This window comes from Balaenoptera musculus, chromosome 3, assembly GCF_009873245.2.
Source record: "Balaenoptera musculus isolate JJ_BM4_2016_0621 chromosome 3, mBalMus1.pri.v3, whole genome shotgun sequence".
Classification (NCBI taxonomy): domain Eukaryota; kingdom Metazoa; phylum Chordata; class Mammalia; order Artiodactyla; family Balaenopteridae; genus Balaenoptera; species Balaenoptera musculus.
The window spans coordinates 144982287-145007181 of NC_045787.1; the positions used below are offsets into that span (position 1 = coordinate 144982287).

General features: G+C 37.1%; 1 protein-coding gene across 3 annotated transcripts in view; it reads left to right on the forward strand.

The window, feature by feature from the left end:
* RANBP17 (RAN binding protein 17) overlaps positions 1 to 24895 on the forward strand; it is a 307007-nt gene that overhangs the window by 229676 nt on the left and 52436 nt on the right. For all 3 annotated transcript variants that reach the window (XM_036846016.1, XM_036846017.1, XM_036846018.1), the window contains 4 exons: positions 5601 to 5704; positions 11427 to 11515; positions 18844 to 18951; positions 21504 to 21586. In XM_036846016.1, coding sequence (XP_036701911.1) covers positions 5601 to 5704; positions 11427 to 11515; positions 18844 to 18951; positions 21504 to 21586 — 384 coding nt within the window. The remainder of the gene's footprint in view (positions 1 to 5600; positions 5705 to 11426; positions 11516 to 18843; positions 18952 to 21503; positions 21587 to 24895) is intronic.

Here is a 24895-nt window from a genome sequence, read left to right on the forward strand (position 1 = left end):
CTACTTGCTTCTCCTTGGCCACTCCCCCAACCCCCCAGTAACCCAGCTGCAATTAGCATTTGAATTTGAGGAAATGAGAAGTTGCACTGTTTACATTTAAGGGGGGGGAGGTGGGAAGCAAACCCAGATTTTTGGTGGTGGTGGTTTTGGGGGGGCGGTGACATTCTCATACCATAAAATTCATCCTGTGAAAGTGTATAATTCAGTGGTATTTAGAATATTCACAAGGTGTGCAACTGTCACCATTATCTGATTCAATAATATGTTCATCACCCCAGAAAGAAAGCCTGTACCTTAAAGTAGTCACTCCTCATTACCCCTACCCCCAGCTCTTGGCAGCCATTAATCTACTATCTGTCTCTATGGATTTGCCCATTCTAGACATTAAGTGTGAGTGGAATCATATAATATGTGACCTTTGTATCTGGCTTCTTTCATGTACCATAATGTTTTTGAGGCTTATCCATATTTTAGCATACATCAGTACTTCATTTCTTTTTCTGGCTGACTAATATTCCATTGTACAGATATACCACATTTTGTTTATCCATTTATCAGTTGATGAACAGTTGGGTTGTTTCCACCTTTTGGCTATTATGATAATGATGCTCTGAGCATTCGTATGTTAAGTTTTTGTATGAACATATGCTTTCAGTTCTCTTGGGCATATACCTAGGAATAAAACTGCTGGGTCATATGACAACTCTGTGTTTAACTTTTTGACTAACTACCAAACTGCTTTCCACAGTGGCTGCATCATATTATATTGGCTTCACCATTATACATTCCCTCCAACCTAGATTTTAAGTTATACAAAATAACAAATGAAGTGTCCTACAAATAAAATATCTGAGAGCCAACATACTAAAATAGTTACTATTTGTATTTTAATGTGACTTCTCTGAAGGAAAAAAAAATTGAAATTCATAAAATGAATAACTTTTCTGTTGAATCAGATCCTCAGAAATCCAGTAGAGGGGATTTAGCTTTGGGTTTTCCCTAAAAGCTGATGTCAATTACAGATTGGCACTTGCCGTTGGCACTTGCCATCTACCTCTACAAGGATTAAATCATGAGCTGCTGCAGCTGCTGACTTTCAACAGCCCCTGAAAGGAGTTCAAGGTGGAGAGCAGAGATGAGGCGCTCTGTGCACTGGAAAAAACTGGCAGAACAGGTCTTCAGATAGTTAGATATTTTCAGGAGACAATTTTATGAGCCCAATTCTTGTATCTCCTCATATCTAGAAAAGCACTAAAATCCTTCATGGTGACGTCTGCTCCTTGTGACTAGCAGTAACCTTCACAAGACTGGCAAAAACCTTCTGCAAAAAATATGTGTTTGGTTGCATGTACTCCCCCTTCACCAAGATCACATGTATACTGACCTTCCCCCCAACCTCTTTAGGGCAGTTTCTCAGAGCTATCTGAAATGCTGTCTCCCGGACTGTAGTCCTCATTTTGCCCCAAATAAAACATAACTCGCAATTCTCATGTTGTGCATTTTTTTAAGTCGACACTGAGGAATATTATTTTTATCTATGCATGACTGAGAACTTAGGATGTTACGTTAGTATTTACTTTCTGATGCCAATGAAAATAGTAGCCTGTAAATTGGCACTTCACCTTCAAATTATACTGGTGTCTGGGCCCTCGTCTTGTTAGAAAAAAAAACTGGCAGCTTCCATTATTATTCATAAAATGATCGCATGTAGATTCGGCATACTAAATATAATATATGACTGCATACTTGAATGTAAAGTTGTAAGAGCGCATGTTTTCTCTTTTCGTATCAGAAACAGTAAATGATACCTCCGTGGGTAATACAAATGAGGAAAAAATCCTTAATAGATATTGTATAAAGTTGTTTGCATGAGATAAAAAAAAAAATGACCAGTTTTCTAGCTTAGATGACACAACATATCACATTACAGTAATAGGAACAGTGCTAACTGAAACATAAACATTTTTATAGGAATAATGCACCAGTGTCTCTCGTTTGCCTACCTTAAACTCAAGTGATTGCTGAGGAATTCCTTTCTCCTCACCAGAACCAAGCTAATTGTTCTTCACCCTCTTCTGACTTCATGCAACTGCAAAGTCAAGATTTTGTGACCCTGACTTCAGTCCCTACCTCTGACACCTTCCACCCCATCAGAGACATGGGGGGAGGAACATGAAGTTGGGGGGTAAAGCAGAACTAATTGGAGACCCTGGTTCACTGACATTTACCAGGCAGAGGATGTTGGACAAACAACTTAACTCCTTCAACCTCTCTGTTCACATGTAAAATGAAGGAAATCATCATACTAGTTTACGGGATTGTTGTGACTGGTAATGACTTACAACAGTGCTTTGAAGGCAGTAAGAGCTACATAGGTGTTTGTTAAGTAAATTAAGTACCACATTCATTGACTGCACATAAAAAGTACTCAAGAAATAACTACTGTTATTCAGTCACTACACAAATATTACTTGACCACCAGACCCTCCTCTGGGCACTGGGGATACAGTCGTGATCAAAACAGACCAAGTTCCTTCTCCAAGGAGCTTACATTCTAGTAGGAAAGACAATGAATAAATATGTAAATTAATAGCCAGTCATAGTAAGCCCCATAAGAAAAGTGAAGTAGTTTGTGGGGTGGGAAAGTAGGTGAGGGGGGAGGGCACACACTGTGGTACTGTTTTAGCGTGGTCAGTGAAGTCCTTTCTGAGGAAGTGACATTTAAGTAGAATTGCCGCTCACCTTGCTTTCTTTAGTATTTGCTCCTTGACTTCTCCCTTCACATTTTGGTGACCTTCTCTTGTGCTCCTGATGTCCCTATTTGCCTCAAAATTTGATTGAGGAAAGAGATGGAATCAGGAAGTTTTTTTGATCTGTAGCTCAGTATACTAAGGAAGGGTTTTAATGTTCAAGTTCTGAGTTTGTCTTTGTTCTGAGTAAACGTCCTTACCTTGCTCCCGGAGGACGGGTATTGGTCTGGCAACCTCGTGGTCACACTTTATTTGACCACCATAATCACCTCTGTTAAGTTCATGTTAAACTCAAAACAACAAAAATGCTCCTGGCTATCATTTATTAAGTGCCAGGCACTGAGCAAGGGGGCTTACAAGTGTTTTGCCATTTATCCTCACAGCTAACTTTATGAAGTAAATATTATGTCTCTTAATTACAGATGAGTGAAGAGACTTTATCCAAAAGCAGACAGCTAATAGTAGCAGAACCAGGATTCAAGCGTAGAACTTTCAAAGCATCCACTCTGTCTAGCACCCTTATCTGCCTGCAGTGATCATTATCACTGTTCTCATTAATTCCATACTAGAAGAGTAAAATTACATGGTTTAAAATATAATGTATTATATATTTAAGGATTTGATGTTTGCTTCAGTTAGTAATTTTTCTATATTAGGTATTAAGAAAATAAGGTATTTTTAAAATTTACCTTTAATTGAGCAACTACTTTTCACTCAAATACAGTATTTCCCTAATATGTACCAGGCACTGTTCTAGGTGCATCATCTATTTTTCCTGTGTTAAAACATTTAATATACACAATAATCCGCAAAGATAGGTATTTATCCTTATTTTATAGATGAGAAAACTGAGACACAAAGTGATCAGCTAAGTATCCAAAGTTAAACAGTACATGGTGGAGCCAGACACTGGGTCTGTTTATTGCAGGGGCTTAACCTACATCATTCTCCTTCACAGAGAAATGAAAAGATGCAGTCTCGGTTCTCCAGAAGCAAAGCCAAAGATACTATCAGTGTAGGCTGATAGATCTAATAATTTACATTTACACGTTATAAATTTTATCTCATTTAATCCCCACAGTAACCTTCATCAAATGGTGGTAGTGGTAGAATGATATAGGTGGTATCATTAAGTGTTAGTATTAGCTATCTGCTAAAATATCTGCCATTCACAGCAGACTGATAAATGTTATCTAAAGGATCAGACAAAGGTGAAGAATCAGACAAAATGCTGTGAGAACCCAAAGGGAGAAGGGGAATACTTGCAGTAGGATCTTAGTACTTGAAGGGGAACTTAGCTCAGACATTAGGAACGCTATCATTTGACCTGGGCTTTGAAAAATAAAACTGGCTCCTATAAAGGTCTCTAATGTTATCCACAGTTGACAGAGGGTGTATCTAAGAGGAGTAACTTGGTCGCATAGCTAGTTGACAGGGCAGGGATCATAATTTGGAGTCAGACATACTACCATTGCACCACGAGGTCACTATAATTTGGTTTACCTTCCCCTTCACCTAGCACCCTGATCCTTGTGTCAAACAGCATACTAGGAAAGACTCATTGGCCTTTTGACATCTCTTTCTGAAGAAAGCTAAGTCCCTGAATCTGTTGGACTCCAGAAACAAAGTATGTGAGGTTAAAGGGAAAAGAGAAGTCACAAAAGATCAGGGTCAGCCGGATCAGCCACTCCTTAAGAGTCAAAAGATCCTGATTCTGCCATTGATTTTCTGTGTATGTGGCCTTGGACCTCGCTCTCCTTATCTGTAGAATAATATATAGGCCAGTGTTTCTCAAACATCTGCATGCATCTGAGTTACCTGGAGGGCTTCTTAAAACAAAAATTGCTGGATCTGGGATGAAACCCGGGATTTTATATCTAACGTGTTCCCAGGTGATGCTGATGCTGCTAGGTCAAGGACCAAACTTCGAGAACCACTGACCTCTTCTCTGAGATCTGGTTTCCTCTCTAATCCTCTATTTAAAAACTGCTAGCATAGAAATCAGGAGGTCTGGACAGTATAGTTACACCTCCAACTAAGTATGCTACCTTGAGCAAGTCGCTTAACATTTCTCTGCCTGTTTCTTCATCAGTAAAGTGGGACTCACAATTCCCTGTGGCATAGGATGAATGAGAAAACTTTCTCATTTGAAGGAAACCCCTTTTGAAAAGGATGAATTATCAATTGTGTAACATATCCATATGTTAAATGAAGATTCTACCTTCAAAGTGAAAAAACAATAGAAAATGTCTCTTTTCCCCTTCTTATATAAAGAAAAAGAAGCTTATTGCAAAAGGAAGTGTACTCATGGAGAATGCACTTAAAATCCAAATGACCCATGAGGGACCCCATCCCCTTTGGAGATAAAAGTTTCCCTGACATCTATTTAACAAATTAATAAAAAAGAACATAAATAAAAGAGAATAATAACTTAGGGCTATCTGGGCACCTGAGTCTGTGAGCCCTTTAGGGCCTTGGCACCTAAAGAGAAAGGGAAAAAAGATCCTGTTCTCTGAGGCTTTGAAAGTGCCTTTCCTTGAGGCATTAGGGAAGCTCTGGGGGCCGTAAGAGCTGAAGGGCTGAGAAGCCTGGGGCATAAGTCTATTTGATCCAATAAAGAGCCAGGAAAAAAAATGGCTGGTAAGTAATTTTGCTATTTCATTTGGTGCAAAAGAGAAGGCAAAACACCAGAATATTCAATGAGCCAAAGCACAAAATGTGCTATGGATGTGAATGCAGGCTGACCCCTCCTCAAGAACGTTTCTAAGCCTGAATGAAGCACTCACTGTGGAGGCTAATGGACAGTAGCATGCATCTTAAACCGTGATGACCCTTTTGTTTTTCTGATAGGCGAAGATGAGGACGAATTTGAGAATTTCATGCTGCCTCTTACAGTCTCTTTTGAAACAGTGTTACAGATATTCAGTAACAACTTTAAACAAGAAGATGTAAAGGTGGGTTTGTTTCCGAACATGAGAAAAGACGATTTTGTTCATTCTAGGATGTATAGATTCAGAAAAAGGTCTGCATATTTGTGTGTGCTTTGTGCCTCATCAGTCTTAATTTCCCAATTGCATGTGTCTTTGAGTTGTACTTTTCATATAAGTACTTTTCTAGTTTCTTATACAAATGGACTTTGAGGTTATCGAATGATTTCAGATAGCTTATGGTTAGATGATGCATTTGTCTCTCGTGGCAGTATCTTTTAAAAGAACATTTCTCGTGGGTACACCACTTTAAACGTCCCTATTCCCTCATCTACCCCGCACTGTATGTTTCAACATATTTATATGGAGGAATGCACAGATGTACACATGCTAAAATACTACATCTCTAAATATTTTTAAACAAGAATTTGTATAAATCAAGGCTTTATTAAATGGCTAGGCATATATGTATAAATAGGAGCTGGTCTTGAAGTATTGCATTCTTAAACTGAACAAAGTGATTAGGATAACTGATAGCTAAATAAGGTTTTTATGTGCCTGTGGGAGCCATATTAGGATTGATTTGACAAGTCAGTTCAGCTGTGGCAACAGTCATAATATCTAAGACAACATTATGTTTTATTAGTAAAATCCTTAAGTGTAGCAAGCTGTTTGTGACAAAACAGCCCCATATTTTAATATGGGGGATGGGGAGCACAAGATCTGCTAAATAGGAATAACATCTTCTGAAATTCTAATGTATCAGGGCTGTATTAAATAGATTGACACTGGTTATTATTCTTAAAAGACTAATAAATATATACCGAGAATGTAGGCACCTTTGTTGGTGATACTTGAGTCATGTTTCATTGTTATTTGAAATGTGTTGAAAATATTGACGGTCATTTTGCATGGCTCCTCTTCTCTCTACCAAAAAAAAAAAAAAAAAAAAAAAATTAGCAGTAAGAAGCCAAATAGAAGAATGATGGCCTTTGGTGATTATTTAGTGTAATTCTTGTACTAAAAAATAATTAACCAAATACTATACCTTTTATTTTGACATAGAGTTTTTGAAATGAATGTTTATAACATGCAATAGTCATAGAATTTTTAAAACCAAAAAAGGATCTTAGAGATTTTCTTTGTGTTTATAGTGTTGCTGAAATTCTTCACCAGAGTTTCTACTCAGGTTAGCTGTATTTTTTAGATGTCTCCCAAATATTTTTAATGACCAAAAAAATCTTTGCAACTTTAAGGTGGTTATTGCTGCCCTTTATATCAAAAAGAAGCCGTGAGGTTGAAAAACATTATCTGTATAAAAATTACATTTGTCTCATTTGAAGATTTCATTATACTCCAAGCCCGTTTTGTTGTAATCCCATCTAGTTTGATAGAAACCATCTTCCTAGAGTCATTTTTAATGGAGTTCCAGTGATATATCCCTAAACCAGCAAGTTCTTAATGAGCCTGGAAAGTGACTGCTTGATTACACTTTAACGGTATTTGCAAATAAAATCACAAGTAATTAAGGGGAAATCTCCAGGCTTTTGAGCAAGTTTGATGCATGATAACTGCCTGATTCAGCTTCATCTAGAGTAATGCTGTGTAGGCAACAGCTACTGAGATCAATAGCAACGTAATGATAGTGGCAGAATTAAGTGAGTAACCTGAGAACTGTGCCTCAGAATGCATGCAGCTGCCACGAACCAAGGCCACACAGTGCACTCCGTGCTTCCGTCCTAAATGTTCATCAAAAGACGCCCTGCAGGAAAATGGAGTTAGATGCTCTTTATTGCTGATCGTGTCTCTTGCCACATTTATCAGGGAAATTGGATTAGCAGTTGGCAGCTGCAGGTAGACAAGATTCTGCAGTGATTAAATATGCAGCTTGGCTGCATTTGTTGTGACAGACCTTTAGTAGATTCTACTGTAAGCACCATCTGTCTAATTTGTATAAAGAAAACTTGGTGCTTTAAGCTACCGATAAAGAACTAAATCTGTTGCTTTATCATAAACAAAACTTTTGCACTAAATGCTTTTAAATGTAATTTATTAGGTTAAGGCTATTTTTCTATCATGATGAATAAATAATACATGCAGAAGTGCTTTCAGGTACTTCATTTTGCAAGTACTAGAGATAAAAACAGTTCTGTTTTGTTCTCCAATAAAGTATTTAGTATTCCAATCCACGGGAGGTGATGCCGTTAAAATATCTCTATGAAAATGCCGCAGGACTGCCAAATTCATTTAATTTGCAACCCTTACCAGGATTTTCTTACTGCCTATTGATAGATATTTTTCAAATGCGGATTTCAGGATAAACATAAGCATTAAGGACCTACATTGCCAAACTGAAATATGGTTGTGAGAGGAGGAAATGCTGTAAAACTCTTAAATTTATAGCTTTGTTTTCTTACTTAGTCCTAATAAAATTGAAGAGAACATTGAATTTTTGTCTTGGGTTTCTCTTTTCAAAGGAAAGGAAAAAAGAAAGAAATTGCTGTGACAAACCCTGGCTCTAAAGCGTTAGTTCACAGTACATGTTTCCCCCCTGTGATTGTACCCACAGTAAAATATAGTCCAGTACTCTGACTCCCCATGCATCATTTTTGTTTTGGCCATGACGTCATCAGTTTTAAGGGAAATGAATGAAAACTTGTAGGAGGAAGAGGAGCAGTTAAATAGGAACCTGCTATCTTTAGTCCCTTCGTAAAAACTCCACAACGTTAAATTATTTAAAATCCTAGATTTTCAGCATGCGCACATTAAAAGTTTTCGCACTAAGTGCCAAATGTTGCAAACAGCACTTTAACAGAATGATTTTGCTTTGATCCCTGTAGCAGTTCCTGAATAATTTATCACAGGTTATTGCCTTAATTCTGGAGAGGGATAGAGCAATAAAGGCAGATGAAAACACTCCAGTTGAAACACCTTGGGGCCTGCTCATTCCTCTGACACGGCTCTTTTGTTGGAACTATTTAGAGGTTATTAAGATGTGTCTCCAGAATTAAGAGTATGCTGTAAGGATGAAGACAGCCATCTTAATTCTAAAGACAAAGCACAATGACCCTTCACCTTCTTTTTCTTTGTTGTTATTATATAGTAGAATTATGAGGATAATATTATAGCTGCCCCCAGTAGTGCCACTACAGTAAAGGGTCTGTCAGACTTTCCATTAGAAACCCTGTTTTGGAGGTCAGGGTGGAAGGAGCCGCATTTCAACTGTTTCCCAGCCCATCCGTCTCACACTTGGCACACAGACGGCCGTTCACCATGCAGGAGACTGCAGCACTGAGCAGTTTCTCCTTGGACTATCCAAAAAAGGAATCCTTAGGATTAGATACCCCAGACCTGCCCACTCCCCAAAACAGCCTCACTTTATAAGGACCTCTCATTTTTCAGGTCAGTCAAGTGTTGACTAACTGTAGGAGAAAGGCAACTTTTGAAATAAACCTCTTTGTACTGTTTTAAGTGAGATGGTAAATTGTGGCTCTTCCTCCCCTAAATTTCAGATCATCCCTTGATCTCTGAGATTGTTTGATAACCTGGTTGAGCTCCCTGTTAACAGTTTTCCTGGTCTCATACCAGAACTGGGTATGTTTTGACTGTCAAGAAAGTACTTCCTTAGTGTTGTTTGAGTGTCTGTATAGATTATTACAGTTCTCTTGCTGCTTTGAGATAAAAGATTGTTTGAGCATGAGAGATCTGTTTCTCACATTAACACTGCATTTTCCTGCTCAGTCGAATCTTTTGAAAACATATTTAGTTATTATATTGTCATATGCTTCCTCTGCTTTGGAGTAACATTTTCTAAAATTGATATAATTTCATAGATTTGAGTCAGTTAGAGCCCTTCTATTAACTTGGTGTCTTTTAAGAAAAAAATTTGTGGTGAAATAAATATTAACCTTTTTGTGTAATAAGGATAGTCTAAAATATTTTAAGAGCCTTTTGCACTAGACACAAAGTAAAACTTATTGTTCCTGTTGACTGATTTAGAGTTGAATGGTGATGAGTACCTTATGTATATGTGAAAACTGAAGATTATTTGAAGAGTAGCCTGTAATTTGTAAGTGTACATAATAAAAATAGAATCAAAAAAGGCCACTTTAAGAGAAAGACTACAAAGAGAATTAGTCAGAATAGAATTGTTCAAAGACTTCTTAGAAGACATAGTCTGTTCTGGAAGCTACAGGAAACGTGGAAAGCTGAGAAAGAGTAGAATAGGTTCCAGGTGATGAAAACAGGTTACATAAAAGGCAAAATGGTTTAAAAAAAAATAGCAGTCACATAAGAGAACTACACAGAGAGACTAGCCAATTATAGAAAAACAAGGACTGGTGAGATTATGAAAGGAAAAAGAATAAGTTACTTAAAGAAGCAGAAACAAAAGTTCAGGGTTTACAGATTCAGAAATTCAGATTACCATCATTCTATAAGCTGTTACACAGTATAGAAACTGAATATTCTTATAAACAGCTTCCAGTTATATTGAGTCACCTTTTAGGTATGGGGCATCGGGGAAGGGGGATCAAAAATAACAGATACTTGTGACATAAACTATTTCCTACTTTGAAATTTTTTTAGTCATTAAGATGAGGGTCAGCATTCACTTCCAAGTCCTTAATGATAATTTAAATGCCTTCCTAAAGAGACTTTCATTTATTACCAAAGTGTGCGGAAAAGAAAATCTGATAAAATAGTTCAGAGACCATTTTCTGGCAGAATATTTCCACTGAAAACAGTATCTTCAGAAATCACAGTTGCATATCTCAATTATCCCACCCCCTTGTTTTTCAATTATGTTTATTTGTACTCTTTGTTCTGACATTCTAGCATCTGTTCATGGGTTTTCTTTTTCACTTCCCAAGCATCTTCCTAAGGACAGCTTAATTAAGAGTCCAGAGTACAAGTCAGATCTCTTCTATTTAAGAGTCAAGTTTTCATTTTGTTTTGTTTTGTTTTCTCTAAAACTAAGTATTTATGGAACACTTATATATGTATCAGACTCTTGTTAGGCATTTTTATATAAATTTATTAAATTTATTCCTGACAGCGCCTCTGTGAGAGAGGCATTATTAGCCCCTTTTAGAGATGAGAAAATTGAGACTGATAATTTGCCTTGCCTTAAGTCTTACAGTTAAGAAGTAAAGCTGGGTTTAAATTCAAGTCTTTGATATTGAGTGTAGAAGAACTCTTTTCCTTATATCTCTTCCTTGCTTGGGGAATGTGAATGCCATTCTGGGTATGCCACGGTACCAATAGGTCATCTAGCCAGTTTCATTTTGTCCTAAGTTACTAAAGATATTCCTTAGGGATCTTTAAATGCCAGTGTGCTTTCAGGTTAGACTCCAAATTGCATAGTGGGACTGATTTCTTGCAAGCCAATGTGGTTAAGATTTGTTGTTATTAAATAATGTCTAGACCCTGTACATTTTTGTTTCGTGGAATTATCAATACTCTTTTTTTTCTAATTTGGCATTATTCAGAAACAAAGTATTTTAGGAATCTAAATGTTTCTAAGCTATTGGAATTATGACTCAGCTCAATTTATAAGAAGCAGAGTTGGTCAGCAGATTTGATGGTCTGTTTGCTTAAAAAGTCTATGACTTTCTATAGAAAGAGATCTGAGCGAGACATTTTAGCTAATGAATCAAAATCAGATATGTGGTCATTATTGCCTGATTATTACTCCATCTGCTCTGTGCTAACGTGAAAATCAATTACTGTGTCTCTTTCCCACTGACAGCGTATGTTGATCGGGCTGGCAAGAGATCTTCGAGGGATTGCCTTTGCACTGAACACAAAGACCAGCTACACCATGCTGTTTGACTGGATGTATCCTTATTACACTGTGACAATACCAGCTCTGTGCACAGAGGGATGCCAGGCCCCTGGCTTTCGTTTAATAGTATGGCACAGTAGGGAAGAGGAAACAAAGCTAAATGAACTAATGTGTAATCAGCTAAAAATTACAGCACAGTGGCAGCAGTACAGATAACTGAGCACAGCATTTGGAGACCCAGCTCAGAGAGGTCACTTTTTTGGTGCCATTAAATATTGACACCTTAAAAAATCACATCCCCAAATGATTGTTTATGTTGGGGTTGCAGGGATAATTGGGCTGACGTCTCTAACTCAAGATCAATGGATCCTACCATTTGGCATTTTCGAGGAGATTTGGATTCCTACTCTATCTCAAATAGCAGAGCTGAGGTCACTTTATCTCTTTGAGGCTCAGTTTATCATGCTGTAGTTTTTCATCATCATGAAAATATTAATGGACATGAAAAGGGGAAAATAAATCGTTAGGATTTTCATTTGATATAAAATTTGAATTTACCTTTGCCAAGGCTTAGTACAGACAGCAAAATAAATAAACAAGGAAACAAACATCCCCCCACAGAAATACCTCATCATTAATAGTAAAAAGATTTGGTGTTAGGCAGACCTGGCTTGAATTCCTAGCTCTCCATTTGCCGTGTAAACTTTGGCGAGTCTTTTCACCTCTCTGAGTTTCCTCATCTAAAATAAGAGACATCCAGTATCATGGCCTATTGTAACCATTGAAATAGGTAACGCACTTTGTATAATGTCTAGAACATAATAGGTAGTCATAAATGATTACTATTAATATTGTTTTAACAATATTGTACGAATCCTCTTTGATCTTAACAGAAAGTGATAGTTTATGCAAGTCATGTAAGTGTAACATATGTTTTCATGCCTTTATACATGAAACCATCAGAGCACGTAAGAAAATGCTGTAACCTTAAAGTTATTTTTTAAGTTACATTGTCAGTTGCTCTTTTCAAACCCTTCTTATCATAAATAAGAACTTCCCTCATGAATTGAATTACAAAAGAAACTTCTTAAAGGTAATCTTCAAGTACTGATGGCACAGTTATGGCCAAAAACATAACTAACAGGATCTGGGCATGTTTCAGGGAGAATGCTACACATTAAAGAAATCGTTTAACATTAATTTTGAATACTTACTTACATTTTTACTTACTATTAAAACCTACCTCATCAGATTTATGTGCCCATAGAAGGGTTAGAGATAAGAATTTTCCATGCCATTTAGAAATCATGTATGTCTTTATATCAGCATACAAAGTACATGTACAGAGATCGTAGATTTTAACATGGAAAGTCATACAACTCTTTTAACTATGCAGAATAAACTGGAATTACATATGACCCTTTCATTTCTCTAAACATAAATAGAAGCTCACAAAGCAAAAACTTTCATTTATTTGAAATATTGTAAAGACCTAATTTTAGCACTTTAAAATTGATGGTGATCTTTAAACCAACCTACAACTCTAGGAGGTCCAGCAATTGATGCTTCACGTTTTCCTCAGCAACAATCTTAACTAAGAGTTTAGATAAGAACTTTCCCCTTAGCATCAAAGAATAGAAATATCTGTCATAATTGATACTGCCTAAAATTTATAGAACATATTGTAATTTAAGTTTTTAATTAAGTCTGTCTTCCATTTCCTCACTTTGCTCCTTCTTTTGGGCACCTATCTGAAATGAAACTTTTGTCCAGCAGATGGCAGAAAATAGCAAATGGAAAACCTTGGGACTTAACTGTTTTGTTTTGGACTAGAAACCACTGTCTCCTCCATCTGACTGTAGACGTTGATGTTATTAGGGTCAGAGACGGAGGGCGAAGTGTCAGTTATGCAGGAAGTTATGTTAGATTGCCAAACAGGATGGCTTGGTACTGGCCTTGCTTATAATAATTGAGTTTCAGTAGCAAATCAGCTTCCTTGGGAAAAGGCCAAAGGCTTTTCATAATTGTATTGACAACAAAATGAATATGATAAATGGTGTTCATTCAGTTGAGGCAAGATTTATAGTTTTCCTTTGGGCAAGGGGTAAAAGAGCAAATATTTATAATAATAGTAAAATTTGTTTAAAAGTTGCATTATTTGATAATTCAAAGAGCTTTATTAAAATATTTCAAAATACTTTAAGCAGTTTCAGGTGATAGAGTACAGATTCTTTCCAAAGTATTCTAGTAATGTAAAAATGAGCAAGTGTATGATAAAAAAAAAACAAACATGGATATGAAAGTCATTTATTCTTCCTAAAATATTGATATGTCAAACCGTCAGTGATGATTCTCATATTACTGCTGGAGAAAGTTTATTTGCCTTTTATCCACATAAATGTGTGTTCTTTAATTTGCTGTATAGTCCTTAGCATACAGAAGAAACATCCTATAAGAGCACATGTCATCTTAAAGTCAAAATGCATTTTATTTATCGTGATTATTTGATAAAATGCTATTTTAGTGGTTAGCTATTTAATTTAAAAACATTTCTATAAACACTGACTGCATTAACTGGTACACGAACTACATTGCTTATCACTCTGTCCTTCCAAACCTAAATTGCCTGAAACTACACAGCAACCATGTTGATAAATTGTCCCACTACTGGAGAATAGAAGAAGAATCACTGCTATTTCTTTGCCCCTGTAGTGAGAATGCAACAATATAAAAGCACCTTACCTTGCACTGTATTTAGTCGCCTTGTTTAAACTTTTTCCAGATCATACTTACACTTAAGTATCAAAAACCCAGCGGGAAATTGAAAAAAATAAAAATAAAAGAATGTGTATGATGCTATTTCCTCACACTCATTCTTTTAATTGTCATAATCCTGATCTTTGAGTACACTGTTTTTCAGTCACGCAGTCAGTGCTGTTGTTTAATATGCATAAGCACATTTTACAAAGACAAGGCAAGACAGTGAGATTTGTAGGGAAAAGAAAAAGAACTTTGGAATAGGACAGTCTTAGGTTCCAGTCCTGGGTTCCCCACTTAACAACCTGTGGGGTTTTGGGTAAATTACTTAATGTCTCAGAATCACAGTTTTCTCCTCCATAAAACAGGGCTAATAATACTTGTATCACAGGTATGTTGTAAGAAGTGAGTGAACTGACATATATAAAGGGCCTAGTACAGTGTCTGGCACAAAGTAAATATACCCCTCCACTGTTGTTAGTTCCTTTCCCTAATATGGAATGAGACAAAGGAATCCGATTTGCTCACTTGTTCAGCAAATTTGGCTAAGGACTGTCCTAGGATTCATGAGGGATGTAGATTTCTTAGACTCAAGTCCCACCCCAAAATGAGCTTACAGTTTAATAGAGTCAGTTAGGTATCTACCTAAACAACTGTAATAAAATACAGAAGGTGATAAGTGCCATAACAAAGATAGAAATAAAGTGATTGCATTTCGCTGGAGCATCAGGAAAGGCTCTGTAAAGGTGAAGATATTTCTTTGGGTCTTATCACATAAGTAGGATTGGACTATTGGAACTGTGAAGTAAGAGGTTTTCAGTTGGTCTAAGCACAGGTTTAGGAAGGAGAGTAGTAGAGAAGATGTTTTGTTAAAGATACACTTACTTTATGGTTGGACACGCAGATTGTCTGGGACCCTTGAATATCAGGCTAAGGAACTGAGACCCTTATTCCATAGATGGTATAAAGCAATTGATGATTTTGACTGACTAACAGAATCAGAATTGTATTTCAAGAAGAGAATAGTCAGCAGTATGTTGGACAAACAAATAGGGAAGAAAGTAAACCTGAAAAATTGCTGTTCAACAGGCATATTTTGAGTGCATTGTGCCAGGCATGAGAAATGAATAAAATGATTGCTTTTTATAAGAATGAATAAAATGGATCGCTCCTTAGAAGCTCCTAATCTAGTGGCCATAACAAATAACTAATAAACCTCTAATCTAGTGGCCATAACAGATAACTAATAAACCATCAATGTATTGTAACAAAGATGCATGCAAAGGACCATATGAACATTTAAGAGGAAGAGATTGGTATTTGGGGCAAAAAGTAGGCTTCCCAGGGAAGTAAAAGTTGAGCTAGGTGTTGGAAGATGAATAGGCATTTGCCAGACGGAAAGAGAGAAGGCTTCCCAGCAGCATTTGCCTCCGTGAACAAAGGTATAGATGTTTCACATTCAAGGAATACCTTTCAATTAAGCTCTGAACTAGCAGGCTATTTCTGTTCTGGAACCACATCCTCACACTCTTATCTCCTAAAATTTTTAACAAAAACCTCTTTTGTTGCCTTCTAGTATATTAGAATGCTTTCTCTACTGTGAAATCTCAGAGGAAAAGAATTACTTTTTTACTCATTTATGCTTTCTTGGGGTCCAGCACATAGTAAGTAACTATTGGATGGATGGATGGATGGATGGATGTCGTCAAAAAGGAAACCTCATTCTTTTCAGTTTTTCATATTTAGCATCTTATAAGGCAATAGCATATCATTGATTTTTTTATTTTTTATTTATCTGGTGTTGACCTTAGGAATCCATTGAGGAGATCTAGGTGAAAGCAATTAGATCTGTGCCACTTCTACCTAAGGTCTCCCACTGTCTTCCTCCTATCCATATATACATAGTTCTCACAAGGCCACTGGAAAATTAAACTCCTAGAGTGGGTTCTGATTCTCACCGTGTAATCTGAGTCTGGCACTCTCACTCTGAAACCCTTTTAACCTCCCTGCTTGGTAGACCTCTACTCTGCTTTCCAGTAATCACTCATTTTCTCTGTGGCAGTCACCTCCGTCAGAAGCATATTAGAGTTGGCACCACTCTCATTCCACACAGAAAAGGGAGCCTCCCCTCATATCCCGGGCCTTATCCCCTAGTGAATACAGTGTGCTCTGAAAAATATGACGGTCCTGATGTCTTTAGAATGCCTTGCAAAGGGGCTTCTGTGTGCTTATGATATTCTTAGATTCTGAGATTTGGGTCTTTTCAGTCTCCTGATGAGTCTTCCAGATGCTTTCCCACTCGTGATCACTGAGTTTGTACTCAGATCTCTTGGTGGAATATTTTCTCACCTGTACTCCTCTGGCACTGTTTCAGAATTTTGGTACTCAGAGCATTACTATTACGTGTGCACCACCCAGACTCAAGCATGAATTCACCAAGAAAAAAAGCCATGTCTTACTTATCACTGGACCCCTGGCACAGTACATAGCACAGAGTATCTACCATCTATCAAAAATAACAGATTTTCTAGTCCATAGAAAAAAATAAAACAATAAGTTATCTGACAAAATAGAGTTAATAATCAAGTTTATTGATTTTATATTTTTCATTTTCATCCAACTGAAACCTCATTCACACATATACACTCACTTCTCATCTCCTCTCTCTGCCTTATTTCCTTTGTAGCACTTTCTAAAAGATCATATATCTATTTTATTTTCTGTCTTATTAGAATATAAATTCCACGAGGGCAGGGATTTTTTTAATGTTTGGTTCACTGATGGGTCCAGAGAGTCTATAACAGTGAGAAGACATTTATAGAATAGGCCTTCAATAAATACTTAAGTAAATTGTTCCTATATATTCAAATACAGCCTTAACATGGTATATCTAGGGGGACAAAAGTATTGCTTTTTGCACTTTTAGGGAGCCTGACACTCTTAAGGTAGTTAAGGGCTTATTTTCACTGAATGTTATGTGAATTATTTCGTGAAGCTTCAAAGTGAAATGCATAGCTTAAAAGAATCAAATAGGTAGGTCTAATCAAGTATGCTACACCTCATTTTTAGGTTGGCAGGTTTACCACAACAAATACTTATTGAAATCTATTTTGTGCCAGGTCCATGCATACAATAAGTACCTATGCTGTGCTCTCAAAAAGCGTGTAATAGGAGAGATAAGGTGCTATGATAGCACTAACACAGGATACCAGAGCCTTACACAGGAGACACACTTAGTCATGCGGGATTAGGGGAGGTGTCACGGAGGCTTCTCGGAATAATTGACATGTATATTGAAATATGAGGGACAAATAGGAATTAACAAGGTCGTAGTAGGGAAGCACAGGTCTTTGCCCTTGAGAAACTCACTATCTAATGGGGCAGACGGGTAACACAAGCAACCAACCATAATACAGTTTGTTATAAGAGAGACGTGGTCAAAGTGCTCATTGAACTTAGATGAGGAAGAGATTGGTTCCTTTTGACAAAAAAGAGAAAGTTTCACCATTCCAGGGGAAGTAAAACTTGAGCTAGATGTTGAAATACAGTTTGGAATGTGTTAAGCAGACAAAGCAGCGTGTAGAGGAATAGAGACAAGAGAGAGTCGGCATCAGTGAATTTGCAGAGAATTAAGAATGGCCAAACCATAGATAAGAGCAGGAGCACTAAGAGACGAGACTGGAGGTAGGCAGGGACCAGATATTAAGGACCTTGTTTGCCATGCTAAGGAACTTGAAATTTATTCTAAGAGCAGGGAAGAAAATTGTGATCTTTCTCACCATAGAGATCACTACCCATACCACACAGGAAAGGAACAACATGAGCTGATTCAGTTCAGCACTTTCCTCTGAAACAAAAAGACAAGTACGTTGAAAAACATCAGAAAGAGACAGACTTAGGGATTAGGAAAAGAAAAAGGAAATGAAGGTAGTGGCATAGGAAGGGTTTTTTCTGCTGCAGCTTTAGGCCTTAATTTTATATTTCTGTGTCCATTTGTTAGGAGGAGGCCAGTTATGGGTTAAAGGGTCAGTGGAGCTGAGTCAGAGTTTTCCAGGTTCTGGTGGTCTCAGCCATTGACTTAACAGAGGCATGCACTCCTTGGTATTGATGAGGATGTTTGAGAATTTCTCCTTGAGTGTACAAGGGACTACCTTTTAGCAAACTGACCTTGAGTTGAGATTAAAAATTACCCAAAGCTTTCTTCTTCAGGCTATCATCCCCAGCGTTCCTTGGGGCTATAGTGGGACTAAGCAGAGTTAAGTCAACAACTTAAAAGAATGTAGATAATTTCTAAGCTGGGAGATAAATACATGGGGTTTACTATTTCCCTCTACTTTTATGTTTATGTGTTTTAAAAGTTACATAGTAAACAACATTTTTTTCTTAAGTAGTTTGATGCCCAACAAACTCTGATAATAGCAATTCAAATTTTTTACCCTTATTAACTAAACTTATTTTCCTTTCCTGCAATATTAAGCATAATTCTTTAAATATGTTACATGATACTTCATAAGTATGCTAAACAGAACAAATGTGGATTCCTTTTTTTTCTTTTTAAGTGACACCAATTTTCGGAAACAATATTTCTTTTGACCCTTAAATTCTTTAACAGGCTTCATAAAAGGTACCCAACATATATTCCCATTCTTCAGAGGGCTGTTGAGCAGTGGTATGGAGAGCCAGCATGTACAACTCCCATCTTAAAACTTATGGCAGAACTGATGCAAAACAGGTAAGAGGTAGGATAGGCGAGTGAAAAGGTAATCTGCTATCTGGTAGCACTCTTTGGAGGTCAGACTTTCCTGCCTGGTGTCTGTATATGTAAGGCTTAGCAAGAACCCAGGAACCAAAACTTAAGATGATCCAGTTGAAGGCAATAGAATGATAGATATAAGGTTGAGACTTTGGGCGAGAAAGAATTTAGTATACTTAGGTGTATATGGGGACTATGGGAACTGGGAAAAAAAATGGAAGACTACAGCCACCATTATTTAAAAGATTCAAAAGCACAAAATGAAGGAAGGTAGGTTTTTGTTTTGTTTTGTTTATAAATTTATTTATTTATTTTTGGCTGCATTGGGTCTTCGATGCTACGCGCAGGCTTTCTCTAGTTGCAGCGAGCGGGGGCTACCCTTCATTGCAGTGCACGGGCTTCTCACTGCGGTAGCTTCTCTTGTTGCAGACCGCAGGTTCTAGGTGTGTGGGCTTCAGTAGTTGTGGCTCGCGGGCTCTAGAGCGCAGGCTCAGTAGTTGTGGCGCTCGGGCTTAGTTGCTTGGCGACATGTGGGATCTTCCTGGACCAGGGCTCAAACCTGTGTCCCCTGCATTGGCAGGCGGATTCTTAACCACTGTGCCACCAGGAAAGTCCCAGGGCAGTTTTAACTGTTTCATCGCTTAACTGCAGTTCTGTAGAGGAGGAAAGGAGTTTAGAGGTCTCTGAGTTGAGATGCTTTATTTTGTGGATAAGGGAACTGAGTCCCAGAGCAATTCATGGACACATAGTTTGTCTCAGAAGCCCTGGGCATTGTCCCTGCCTTGACTTCTAAGTTATCCTTCTTCCTCTGTGCCAAGATGCACATATGTGGATGATTTATGCACTCACAATTTTTGTTTAAATAGCAACTACCACACTTCTCAGAAATTGCCTAGGTGACCTTATAATTTGCATAGACAAGCAGAGGTTCAGGTTCTTCGTATATAAATATTAACAAAGGTGTAGCTAAAAGAGAAAAACTGCAATAAGCTGATTAGTTTTACCTCTTTAAAATATGTCATTATGAATATGGCTTAGCACCAAATTACCTGTCACTTAGCCATCCTCTTTCATCAGTTCATCTTTGTAAATTGCGTGTTGGAAGGGAGATATCCAGACAGGGAAGGAGTATGGATTGCAACTCTAATTTGATCTATGGTGCTGAGTTTTTCACAGCAATAATTTAAAATTTTTTAAACAAGAGGTGGGAAAAGACCTGGCAAATAAATAAATGTGAGTATTCTTTTGAAAGCTGTTAGTTTTTTTAAAACTGTTCTCTAGGTGCCTTAAATACTAAACGAAGGGTGGCTATATATTTTATATTAGAAGTTTAGTTTTTATTAAATTACAGTTTTTTCAGCCAGATAATTAGTAGTTCATATTACTGATATAACATTTAATACTAAAGGAAAAAATCACTACATTGTATATTGTAAAGTATTTTATATCTGCCATAGGTGGATAATTCATATCTAGCACAGTTGTCCAAAGAACTACCTGGTAAAAATTCGTAATCCCAGAAAATGTTATCTTGTCTATATTTCTCTGGAACCTAATGTGAATTATGTATATACATTTCTTTAATCGGAATTCTATGCCAACAATCAAGTGTTTCCAGTAGTATTTCTAATAAGTTATAATTGCACTTAATTCTGAAGCATTTTGAAAAAGCATAGAGAAGCAGCAATTTATTCTATTCCCAGCAATTTATTCTGTTCCTTGGCAAATATCTTTGCTTTCTGGGGTTTCTTTGCTATGACCTATTTCATATTTTTGCTTATCCTTTTAAAAATATACCGTTATTTCTTAAAAGCAGAGCAACAAGGTATGTTGGAGCCAACTAAAACCAAAGTGATGTTAAAAAAGCATGTCAGGATGGCATGTCAGTCCTTTACACTTTTCAGACTGTTCCCCAACCTGTTAGGAACTAGGGAAATAGAACTGTTCTTATTTAGAACTTCTGGGATTTGATTCTCTTTACTTGAGCTATGTTCAATGGAAACTATAGTCTGTATGTAATTTAATGTGTTTGAAATATGCTTGAAGTATCAGGTGATTCATTATGCATATGAGCAGTATTAAAGGTACTTAGATTTACTGTCATTTTATAATTTGTTTTAATGATGTGTATTAGGCACTACAGGAGATCTCAAATGTAAATCTCTATCCAAGTAACTATATAAACTTATACATACTTGGGGTTTTCTTTATTATTATCTATCAACCACTTTGCATGAAAGGAGAGGGGTATAAGAGGTCTGTGATGTAGGATGTCAGGATATTGTTTTGACAGATAAAAAGTGAATTCTTTGAATCAGCAAATAAATGAAAATAATTTTATTGTTCTAGTATCTTTATAGTGAGAAAATTAGCACACACATTTTATCAATACTTGTTTAATGGAATGACACTTTAAAAAAGGGATAATTGTACTGTTGCTACTTCTAATAAATGAAAATTCTGGGTATTTTAAACCTATATTTGGTTTCTTTATCTGCATATATAGTCTAAATTTTTGCTCTATTTCTTAGATCCCAGCGTTTGAACTTTGATGTATCATCTCCTAATGGAATTCTTCTCTTCAGAGAAGCTAGTAAAATGATTTGCACTTATGGTGAGTATCCTTTTCCATATTTGTCTCTGCAATATAAATTTTATCTCTTTGGAGGAAAGAAAGATGTTAGTTATTTTGTTCTTTTGAAGCTTCATATCTGTATGAATTTGTGAAGTGGGTAATAGGGGTGCAAAAAGCCAGGTAGCTGTCATATTGACATCAAGAGAAATAAGCAACATGCCTTTGACTACAGATCATGCCTGACCAACTTGATGAATTTCTTTTAGATGAAATTGCAGTGTCAGTAGGTGAAGGGAATACACTATAGATAGAATATTGAAAATTTATAGCATATTGAAAATTGCTAAAAGTTACATCAGGGAGTTTAGTGTATTGGGTCAAAGGATGCTTAAACCAGTATGTCACCGGCACTGAATTTTGGAAAAATATCCTGGTAAAGAGCAGTAAATATTTTATTGTAGGAAATTTGGGGGCACTGCACCCTAAGAATCAGAGTTCTACAGTAATGATTGTTCTATTCAATTATAGTAAAAAAAATGTGGTTAGTAGTTAGAAATGAGCCTTAGAACTACCATAAACCCTAATATTTGCCAATGCTGACAGCTTCATCACTGAAATTCTCAACTCTCTGAGACCTTTATGTAGCCAGGGAATGAGGATACGATACAACAGATAAGAATCCTCTGTTAGTTTGCCACACACTGACTGAATACTAACTACAGGCTGGACGCTTTGCATTGTTCTTCTTGAGAGATGTCTGTCTGTGTCCTCCTTTCCTTTTGTCCTCTTCTTTTTTGCCTGTCTGGTCTTACTTTCCCAAATCAACAGCCAACTCTATGTTTGGCCTCAAAAATTGCCTGTGATTCTCATACTTCTTTTTGAGTACCTAGAAACAGATTTTACAAAATTTTGTAAAGCTTCTTTAAGTGAGTGTGTGTATGTAGGAACAGCCATTAAAAGCGTATTAGTTTATTTTGTGTATGGTGTTAGGGAGTGTTCTAATTTCATTGTTTTACATGTTGCTGTCCAGTTTTCCCAGCACCACTTATTGAAGAGGCTGTCTTTTCTGCATTGTATATTCTTGCCTCCTTTATCAAAGATAAGGTGACCATAGGTGCGTGGGTTTATCTCTGGGCTTTCTATCCTGTTCCATTGATCTGTATTTCTGTTTTTGTGCCAGTACCATACTGTCTTGATTACTGTAGCTTTGTAGTATAGTCTGAAGTCAGGGAGCCTGATTCCTCCAGCTCCGTTTTTCTTTCTCAAGATTGCTTTGGCCATTCGGGGTCTTTTGTGTTTCCATACAAATTGTGAAATTTTTTTGTTCTAGTTCTGTGAAAAATGCCACTGGTAGTTTGATAGGGATTGCGTTGAATCTGTAGATTGCTTTGGGTAGTATAGTCATTTTCACAGTGTTGATTCTTCCAATCCAAGAACATGGTATAGCTCTCCATCTGTTGTATCATCTTTAATTTCTTTCATCAGTGTCTTATAGTTTTCTGATAGTTTTCTGCATACAGGTCTTTTGTCTCCTTAGGTAGGTTTATTCCTGGGTATTTTCTACAGCAGAAACTAACACAACATTGTAAAGCAACTGTACTCCAATTAAAAAAAATAAAAAAGCATATTACTTTTTAAAAAGTAAAACCTATTTTAAAAAGCAGAAAAACAGTTCTTTTAAATTGTTTTTACTTCAACTCAAAATATTCTGGGACTCTGTTCTGTATGCACTGTAGGCCTCTGTTAAAAATGCTTAGTTTTAATTGTACACTTGATTTTTAGAGTTTGAGATCATAAGTGTATAGAAACTACAGAAAGCACCTATTTAAGACAGTAAACTTAAACTCTCCTATTTTCATCTGTACCAGCAGCTATATTGCCACAACTTTTGCATCTGTTGAAAATGGATACATTAGAATCATATAAAGTAGAAATGCTTTGCCTCCCAAAGGTAAAAATGGACCCCTTTTTAAATATTCTCAGTACAGTTTCTTGTGTTTCCAGGGTATATCTAACTCCTTTCAGTGTCTTATCATACAAAGACATATGACTGGAGCTTTCTCCAAAAGCATGATATCTTTTAAAAAACATAGTTTTTGGCAATTAAAAGATGTGAGTACGGGGCTTCCCTGGTGGCTCAGTGATTGAGAATCTGCCTGCCAATGCAGGGAACACAGGTTCGAGCCCTGGTCTGGGAGGATCCCACATGCCGCGGAGCGACTAGGCCCGTGAGCCACAATTGCTGAGCCTGCGCGTCTGGAGCCTGTGCTCCGCAACAAGAGAGGCCGCGATAGTGAGAGGCCCGCGCACCGCGATGAAGAGTGGCCCCCACTTGCCGCAACTAGAGAAAGCCCTCGCACAGAAACGAAGACCCAACACAGCCATAAATAAAATAAAATAAATAAATTAAAAAAAAAAAAAAAAGATCTGAGTACCAATTCTAGTACCCACCCATATCAACTCCATGACCTTCAAATTCCATTGCTGCCTAGTTTTCTCATATGTAAAATTAGAAATAATGAATACCTACTGACCTACCTGTCTAGTTAGGATTAGAGGTGGTTAATTGAGCTACTCTGGGTAAAGAGTTTGGCACAGGTTGTGACATGGCTTAGGTACTCAGTGAATATGCCTTTCCTTGATCCAGAGCCATTCTCTTACACTCACAGAACCAGCCTCCTTTGGATAGGGGTTCACTGACCTCATCACTTTTTTATTCAGGAATGCCTTCTGCTTGGACCATGCTGTCCTGCTTCCTTCTGCCTGTAACAAGTGCTAAGCGTCTATTTCCTCACTTTTTAAAAAGAAATACTTCCCCATTATGAAACAATGCACGTATAAGAATTTCTTAGTAGTCAATAGACCTTTAACTATACAAATGTTAGTTTCCTGTTACCAACCACAGTTGTATCTTTCCTTCCCCCTTTTCTGGATCCAGTTTCTCTTACTAAGTGAGGCTTACTCACTCTTGCAGTAGGGCTGATAAGAGCAGCAACTTCTTCCTCTTCCAGGATCTCTGAATCTCTAGTATAGGACAGAATGTATGTCCAGCAAGTGATACCAAAAGGAATGTCAGAACAACGCCAAGTCTATGGGCTTCAAAAGCTATTCAGTCCTCTGTCAGGTTGTTTGACATAGACAAAAGCATTGCAGCAAAAGCTGAGAAAGAAAACTGTGAGGATTATATTGGAGGAAGAAGAAGAGGAGGAGGCAGAGGGAGAGAGAGGAAGAAAAGAAAAAGAAAAGCAGAAAAAAGAAAAAGAAAAGAGAAAGCCTTCAAAGCATTCTTGAGAAGAAAAGCCAATAAGGAGTTTTCTTACTCTGAAGAAAGACTAGGAGATTAGGGTA